The following is a 9,624-nucleotide window of genomic DNA, read 5'->3' on the forward strand; positions in this document are numbered from 1 at the left end:
TTTTCTTTGCTTCTTTTCCTTCTTCACCTTCCTTATTATCATCATTACCACTATCATTTTCTTCTTCCAATTCAGGCTCATCACCATTACCATTATCATTCTCTTCTTCCACATCAGGCTCCACATGATCAGATTTATCCTCTTCCACAGCTTCCTCCTCCTCTTCCTCTTCTTCTTCATCTTGAAAATCTGCGAGAGTGTCGTGTGGATCCCTAAGTTGAACATTCAGACATGGGCCCGTGCTGCTTGTGCCAAGTTTTCGCTTTACATTCTTTCGCCCCACTCCAGATTTTTCAGTATCTCCTTCAGAGCTTTTTGATTGGGACTTTGTAGTTGTGGTCTGTGAATGTTGAGCACTTTCAGATTGCACATTCTTCTTCCTAGTAGCCTGTCTCTTTGTAGTTGGTGATGACATTTTAGCACTTTCAGGTTGTCGATGACGCTTTGGAGTTGTTGCACATCTAGTTAGAGAAGAAACAGCAGCACTTGGTTCTAACTTCTTGTTCCTTGGTGATGATCGCCTACTTTCAGGTGGAAGGGATGGTTCTGCGGACTTTGTTTGAGTCGGGGTTTGCAGCTTTGAAGTGAGTGAAGCACTTTCAGTTGGGGACTGTTGAGTGTTCTGCTTGTTTTTCATCTGCAAAAAGTGTAGCTTAGTTAAAATGAGAAGGTAAGTAGTTTTTTGTGAAATTGAGATGAAAAGTCATTACCTTTATCGCAAACTTCTTGTTCCTTGGTGATGATCGCCTACTTTCAGGTGGAAGGGATGGTTCTGCAGACTTGGTTTGAGTCGGGGTTTGCAGCTTTGAAGTGAGTGAAGCACTTTCAGTTGGGGACTGTTGAGTGTTCTGCTTATTTTTCATCTGCAAAAAGTGTAGCTTAGTCAAAATGAGAAGGTAAGTAGTTTGTTGTGAAATTGAGATGAAAAGTCATTACCTTTATCACAAACTTCTTGTTCCTTGGTGATGATCGCCTACTTTCAGGTGGAAGGGATGGTTCTGCAGATGGAGAACCTTTATCAGTTTTGGACTGTTTGTTTTTCATCTGCAACAACAATGCATATAGGTTAGTTAAAATGATATGGTGAATAAATTTATTTACACTGAAATTGAGATAAGAATCCTTTACCTTTATGGACAACTCCCTGACCAGCTTTTTCTTTATTGTTTCCTTGTTAGTCTTCATTATTGCAGTTATGCCTTGCAAAAATATAATCACAGTGGCTAAACTTCATGCTTTGGCACAAATATAATCAAATCATACACCTAAAGAGAATAAGGCTACACCTATCAAATCACAAATTCTTATGAATTCTAAATTATACTTCATGCATCGAACAAAGGGGGTATTTTTTGTTATAACACAGAACAAAGACCTAAAAAACTAGAACATGAGCTGCAGAGATAATCATTGAAATGAAAATCATCATAAAAAGACCTAAAATCGAAAATTCCCTAAATTAAATAGGACCCAATACCAATTTCATCATGGAAACAACAAATCCTAAATTGCATGTGAAGATCTGAACATTTATGTGAAGAAAAAAAAAACTCAAAATTACTAAAATAGAAAACAGGAACAAAGAGATTTATTTTCTTAAGATTTGAGAGTATGAGAGATTACCCCTTCGTGAAATCCATTTCTTGAAAATTTGTTAGGGTTTTCTTCGAAGTTGAAGAGCTCTGAGATTAATAGATAGTTATGGTTTTCTGAAGAGTTTGAGTGATTGAGAGATTGTTAGGGTTTCCTGATGAGAGATTTTTAGGGTTTTCTGATGAGAGATTGTTAGGGTTTTCCGATAAGAGATTGTTAGGGTTAGAGCTTCACAGTTGCAGACATGGCGATAGGTGAGAGATTTTTTTCTTTTTTTCTGGTGAGAGAGTTTTCTTATTTTTGTGAAGAGTGAAGAGAATAATGATTTTGGGCGCGTTGTGAAAATACTGGGGGGAATTAACATGGGATAGGACACGTTGCAGTGGTCAAACATTAAATATTGTCTGAAAATTTCTTGGGCAGACACGTGACCAAATTTGGGCGGGATCTGGGGCGGGAAAGTGGAATTTTCTGATTGGTCTAAGCAAAAGCATACGGATTGGAAAAGAAACACAATTTTTGACAAACAAACACAAGATTCCCACCGTTAGATTTAGTAGCAGTTGCTTCCCTAACTTTGGTACGTTGGATTAGACAAAATTACAAAAAAAAAAATTCGTGGTAACACTCTAAGAGCAACTGCAGTGGTTAGACGGACATTATACGAACGCCTTTTGTGGGGCGTAAAATATACCAACGCCTGGTGTGGGGCGGGGAGTATACGATCGCCCGGTGTAGGAAAAAAAAAAGAAAAAAAAAAGAAAAAAAAAAGAACAAAAATTGGGGCGGAGGTATTATCCCCGCCCCATGCATTTGAAGTTTGTAAAGAGTGGGGCGGAGGTATTAAGCCCGCCCCACACAAAAAAAAAGAAAAAAAAAAGACGGGCGTGCATTATACGTTCGCCTGGTGTGGGGCGTGGACTATATATGTCCGTCTGGGGTGGGACTTGGACTATACGTCCGCCTGGTTATGGGGCGTGGACTATATAAACGCCCGACTATATTTGGATTTGATCTTGGTCGCCGACCAAATTTGGTCTGGATTTTAGTCTTTGATCAAATTTTGATCGATGGTCCGTCCCACTGCGCCTATCCACTGGACACTATACTTGGGTTTAGTCGTCCATTGTGGACGCTCTAAGTAACATAGATATAACCTGACTCCGAGCTCAAAACCTGGCGGTAACTGGTAAGTGGACTATTCTAAGTCAGAGACTTCGTAACCTGACCGGTTTTGGCAAATTGAGACATAACATGGCTCCGAGATCGAAACCTGGCGGTGAGTGGACTACTCTAACTCGGAAACTTCATAAGAACGATGAATCTGTCGATTCATAGGTAAGATGCTTTCATAATATTCCTCCAACCCTTAAACCTGACCGGTTTTGGCAACTTCGAGACATAACATGGCTCCGAGATCGAAACCTGGCGGTGAGTGGAATGCTCTAACTCGGAGACTTCATAAGAACGATGAATCTGTCGATTCATAGGTAACATGCTTTCATAATATTCCTCCAACCCTTAAACATGACCGGTTTTGGCAACTTCGAGACATAACATGGCTCCGAGATCGAAACCTGGCGGTGAGTGGACTACTCTAACTCAGAGACTTCATAAGAACGATGAATCTAACCATATACTGGGAATATTCCTTTGGAATATTCTATGTATATCATCACATCATAACCACCCATTCATTTAATTTTTAATTCTATTTCATCTACAGCCGTTAATTTTTTTTTTTTTTTGTTTAACATCATTCTCATATCTATTCCTTCCTCATCCTTTTCTTTTTTTCCCCCAACTGCATCTCCCCAGTGTGTTCGACGGAGAAACTTCACCTCAAACCACCATTACTCAAACCACCATCACTCAAACCACTTTGGTACAACAGCACCTCCATCACTCAAACCACTGGTAACTTCATCGTCAACGACTCCAACAGCTCCGTTCATTACCATCGTTTTTAACTTCATCGATCTCAGGAGATTACTTCACCAACTTCATCATCACCACACAATGTTGAAGATCGATCTGTAACCCATATCTCGACTAACCACCTCCACCAATTTCCCGAAGTTGAAGATCGATCTGTAACCAAAGCTCAATTAGGGTATATTGTTTTTTTGATTTTTGAATTAGGTTTTTTTCAGTGACTTTTTTGCATTAAAATTTGAATTAGGTTTTTGTTCCTTTCTTATTTGCATGACAGTAATGAAGAAAAGAGGTTTCATGATTCTAGGGAGTTTTCAATTGCTTCATTTGTGTATTATAGATATCAATTGTTTTGCTTACATGTTTGATGCACATGTATATTATAGATATCAATGTGTGGTTTTCATTGAAGTAGGCAGTACGATATGGACCTGCCGGTTGCACCCCATTAGAAAAAAGTTTAAATATAATTTTCATACGGCCAGTGATTCGTGCATCAATGAAATGAATGATGCATCATTGCATCAATGTAATTTAAGAAGTTACCACCCAGATAATATGAGAGAATTACTGCTCCAATCTTTTTTTTGCATCATTGCATCAATGTGTGGTTACTTATGTTGGTTATCATATTTTGATTGCGCTAGGTGCCATATCATACCCCAGGTGTTGGTTGAGAAGGGAAATTGAAAGGTTTTTTTTAACTGGATTGAAGAACTGAACAGATTTGCAGATTCAAGTCATTCAAAATTATGAATAAAGATTGGGTTCATTGGCCAAGGTTAATATGTTGTTCACTGTAGAATATTACATTCTTTACATTGGTTTTCCCTCTTTTATTGTGTTATTCCGTGATTAATTATTTCGTCGTTCTTTCATGTAGGGGTGATCTTCCATATCAGGAGGCCTTAAAGAATTTCATAGATACCGTTTGTCAGAGACTTGGAAATCCTTCTGAATTCAGTTGTCCTTGTGTTGTTTGTAAGAATCTCACTTTCCCACTTCCTCCGCAAGAAGTGCATATTCACTTACTGAAACGAGGTTGGGATCCTACATACACTGAGTGGGTTTTTCACGGGGAGACTATACACACTTCTACTGATGTACACCAAGAGGGAGCAACAAGGGGATCATATCATATAGATGCTGCTGTTGAAGCTGATGCACATATCGATCAGGGACATGAACCTGTGCAAGATGAGGGTTTGGAAAACCATGTGGAAGAGGCGGACACACCGTTATATCCTAATTGTAAAACACACACAAAGTTATCCATCATTGTTGAATTGTATAGGCACAAGACAGTAAATGGTTTATCTAGGAAATCTTTTGACGAACTTCTCAAGACAATCGGTTCCTTGTTGCCGACAGATCATTGTCTTCCTTGCTCAACATATGAAGTGAAAAAGCTGCTGAAATCTTATCAATTGACTTACCAGAAAATACATGCTTGTATTAATGATTGTTGTTTGTTTAGAAAAGATTTGAAAGATGCAGACGAGTGTCCTAAATGTCATTATTCTAGGTGGAAGGCAGACACATCTAACATGGACGATGCTGAAATGATAGACAAGCCGCAAAAGAAGATACCGGTGAAGGTGCTTAGGTACTTCCCCATTGTGCCGAGATTGAGAAGATTGTTTCAATCAGCAGCACTGGATGAGCAGTTGATATGGCACGCGACGAACAAGAGTAAGGATGGGAAGATGCGTCATCCAACAGATTCTTTGGCTTGGAAGCACATAGACAAAAAGTATCCCGAGTTTGCTTCAGATCCCCGTAATTTGCGTCTTGGGCTTGCTGCTGATGGATTTAATCCATTTGGTGATCTTTCCGCAGCCCACAGTTGTTGGCCAGTGATGCTCGTGGTTAATAATTTGCCTCCTCAGTTGTGTATGCAAGGTGACAACATAATTCTGAGCATGCTGATTCCAGGAAAAAAAAAACCGGGTAATGACATTGATGTATACTTGCAGCCCTTGATTGATGATCTTTTTGAGTTGTGGGAGAAAGGGGTGCAGGTATATGATTCGTTTACTAAAACAGATTTTAACTTGAAGGCGTTATTAATGTGGACAATAAACGATTTCCCTGCATATGGTAATTTATCTGGATGTACGTATAAAGGGAAGGTAGCCTGTCCTCTTTGCGGTGAAAATACACTTTCAAACTGGTTGGTATTTAGTCGTAAAACTGTCTACTTGAATCATAGAAGATTTCTTCGTCATAATCATCCTCTTCGGCAGAAAAAAGATTGGTTTAATGGAGAGATTGAGAGGAAGGAAAAGCCACCTGTTATGTCTGGTGCTGCGGCACTTGAATGTCAGAATAGTATTACAAATGATTTTGGGAAAGCGGAGAAGAACGAGGAGGAGATAAGGAAAAATAAAGAGCAAAAGAAGAAGAATAAGGGCAAGAGTAGTGCGGCAGCAAGTGCAAATGTGGGTAATTCTAAATGTGGGAAGCGGAAAAGGGATGTTGTTGCTGATGCGGCTATTTCTGGTGCAAATGATGATGAAACTGAACTTCGGGTGTTTAACAAACGGTCAATATTCTTCGACTTGCCTTACTGGAAGGTTAGTTCCATAACTTCAAACTTACTTGTTAATATTTGGCTATGGGTTCTTCTGCTTTGCACCATGTTAGCCTCTAAACTTCACATTATCAATGTTGGGTTTTTTCATAGATTAAATGTCTGATCTTTTATTTCTTTATAGAATTAATTACTAATGTTGGGTTTTTCCATCTTCCTAGGATTTATTACTACGGCACAATATTGATGTTATGCATACAGAAAAAAATGTTTGCGAGAGTATTATTGGTACCATATTGAATATAAAGTCCAAAACAAAAAACGGTCTAAAGTCCCGCAATGATCTGAAGAGTATGGGAATAAGACCAGAATTACATCCAGTAGAGATAAATGGAAAAACGATCCTTCCACCAGCACCATACTGTTTAAATGACAAGGAAAAGGCTATATTGTATAATATGATGAGAAATTTAAAGGTTCCATATGGTTTTAGTTCTGATCTTAGAAAGCATTTCTCAAAAGATGGTTTCTTAGGTGTTCTTAAGGCTCATGATTACCATGTTCTTATGCAACAAATATTACCCGTTGCTTTGCAAGGACTTTTACCTGTAGGGCCAAGGGAGGCAATTTTCAGGTTATGTTCTTATTTTCACGAAATATGCCAAAGGGCAGTTGATCTCCATAGATTAATAGAACTTGAAGTAGAAGTTTCTGAGACTTTGTGTATGTTGGAGAGGTACTTCCCTCCGTCACTTTTTGATGTCATGATGCACTTGAAAATTCACCTAGCTCGAGAAGTGCGATTATGTGGACCTGTACAATATCGTTGGATGTATCCATTTGAAAGGTATGCCAATTTAATTTATATTACTTCTGTTTTTTGGTTTCGTGTAGAAAGTTATGCCCTTTGTATCTTAGAGATACTAATATTTAATTAAATAGTAACTGTTGCATACTCGACTTTCCTAGGTATATGAAGACATTCAAAGAATATGTAAAGAATTATGCACAACCTGAAGCTTGTATAGCCGAGTGTTATCTTGGAATGGAGTGTGTTAGGTATTTTGATATTCGTAAGGCCCAAGCAGCTGAAATAGGAGTAGAGCAAAGGCGTAACGAAAACACTCAAAATGGTTCCACACCGGCAGCACGTCCTCTTTCTAAAGGTGTCCAAGTGCGTATGGATAGTGAGAAGTTAAAGATAGCTCACAGATATGTGCTTTTTAACACACCCGAAATTGACCCATATATGATGTAAGTATGATGTTCACGTTTATTAAAAATGGTATGTCAATTAATACTTCATTTTCTAATTTTAATTTTGTCTTAGAATGCATATGGACGAGTTAAAATCTCCTGCTGGGAGGGCAATTACTAGTGAAGAACAACTCAATTCCATACAGTCTGACACATTTGCAGATTGGTTTCAACAAAAGGTATGTTTAGTCCACTCTTAGTCAGATTATGCATCTTAGTATAGTTTAGACACTTGGACATTTTGCTGCTGTGGAAAACTACTACAAAAAACACAAATGCGTGTGATTTTGTTTCATTCTATCACATGGAACAATCCATGTTCGGCACACCATCATATAAATCTAAATTCTTATGCTTAGATAACAAATTTAGTTATATTCTTATGTCCTGAGATTATACATTTGTAGGTTAAGATGCAAATTGAACAAGGGATGCCAATATCACACACGGTAGAATGGTTGTCATATGGGCCGTTGGAAAACTGCATATCATATAAAGGCTTGCTTATCAATAACACTAGGTTTATTACGAAGGATGTTAAGAGAGTCACACAAAACAGTGGAGTTTCAATTGAATCAACAACCTTAGTTGCAGGATTGTCAGAAACTAGTGGGTTCTACGGTGTTTTAGAAGAAATTCTATTGTTGGACTACAATCATATGTTTCAAATTCCAATATTCAAATGTGATTGGGCTCACACCAATTTTGGTGTGAAGGTAGAAGATGGATTTACATTAGTCAATTTAAAGCAGCATAAGAACCAATACTGTAACGATCCATTCATTTTAGCAGAGCAAGCGCGACAAGTTTTCTATTCTCGAGAGTCAAATACATCTAACTGGTATGTGATGGTGAAACCACCGCCCAGGGGTTTCCATGAATTAGAGGAATACAATGAAAAGCATGACACAAATTTCCAACCAGTGGATACTTCAACTCTTGGTTTCCAAATGGATGACGAGAACGAGAGTTACTTAAGAGAAGATGGGGAATATACCATAGTGGTTCCGACAAAGAAGAAGAACAAAAAGAAGAAGAAAAAGAAGTTCACAAGTTAGATTAGTAGTTTATTATTTTTACGGTATTGTATTCTTACTTTAGCAATATTTGGTGTTATTTGCCTTCTCAGTAATCTACTTCAACTGCTATTCTCAAATTTCTTGCTACAACTGAGTGTGTAGTTCTGTATGAGTTTCCTGCTATTCTCAAGTTTCTTGCTACAGCTGAGTGTGTAGTTCTGTATTGGCTTGTGTATTTATCACTTATCAAACTCTATGTTCTATTGTTGGTAATTCAGGGCTGCTTTTGTTATCATCATTTGTGTGTGAATATCGGTTTGGAGATGGTAATGTTTTTCAGAATATTTGTTTGTTTGATGGTATACTTTTGCCATAATTCCCCAGTTGCATGCTTTGCTTAAAGCGGGTGGTCTTATAGAATGTATGTTATTATTTACAGAGAAGAATGTATATGGTTACAGAGAATGCTTCGCGCTCTTTGCGGCTCAGTCGGCTTTGAGCATTATATTTTGTTTTACAACGCTTATGAAGGGTTGTCATAATAGTATATTAAAGAACCACCAACTTTACAGAACTTGTGATAGTGTAGGTATGGTTAGTGGTGTAGACTTCCATATAGGAGGCTCAGGGTCGAATCCCCCAAACCTAATTTGTTCCTACATTCTATATTTTAACTTCAACAACACTTATAAGTGTCGTCATACGTTTCTATTAAAAAAAAAAAAACCCAAACTTGTAAACTGTAAGGATGGTTGATGAGCTATACATCCATGCATTAGGTTCATGTTCGAATCTCCCCTCTAACGTATTTTTCATTATCATATTTTTGTGTTCTTCAACAACACTTGTGAGAATTGTGATAAACTAAGTCACTACACTTATGAAACAAAGTTGTTATACCTAAATGTCGTCACAATAGTTTTGCTAAAGGAGTTGTCGTTTGTTTTCTTAGCACAACCCCTTGTTCCTAAGCGTTGGTAGTGATGATATACGACAACTCTTCCTTTGAAACCAGTTGTAAAACATAGGACTTTCTACGATGTATAGCGAAGTGTTGTAAATCTCCAGTTGTAGATGTATATTTTTCCCGTAGTGTATCCATCCACAAAAAACCCATGAAAACAAAAGTAACACAAAAACCCCAAAAAAACAAAAGTAACACAAAAATCTCAAATTTTAAATTGGTTTTATCATAAAATTTGATGAAACCAGTATTAAAATTTTGGGTTTTTGTATCAATTTTTAAAAATTTGGAATTTTTGTATCAATTTTGTTTACGATGGAGTT

The 9,624-nt window shown here is 37.7% G+C and overlaps 1 protein-coding gene across 1 annotated transcript; it reads left to right on the plus strand.

Moving 5' to 3' along the window:
* The first annotated feature begins 4,280 nt into the window (after positions 1-4,280).
* LOC113360739 lies at positions 4,281-8,376 on the plus strand. The gene is made up of 6 exons (XM_026604209.1): positions 4,281-4,309; positions 4,412-6,104; positions 6,283-6,908; positions 7,031-7,315; positions 7,392-7,497; positions 7,726-8,376. Exons 1-6 carry the CDS (start codon positions 4,281-4,283, stop codon positions 8,374-8,376), a joined length of 3,390 nt encoding a protein of 1,129 aa, XP_026459994.1.
* The last annotated feature ends 1,248 nt before the right edge of the window (positions 8,377-9,624 follow it).

The sequence above is a fragment of the Papaver somniferum genome, chromosome 3, assembly GCF_003573695.1.
Source record: "Papaver somniferum cultivar HN1 chromosome 3, ASM357369v1, whole genome shotgun sequence".
Lineage (NCBI taxonomy): Eukaryota > Viridiplantae > Streptophyta > Magnoliopsida > Ranunculales > Papaveraceae > Papaver > Papaver somniferum.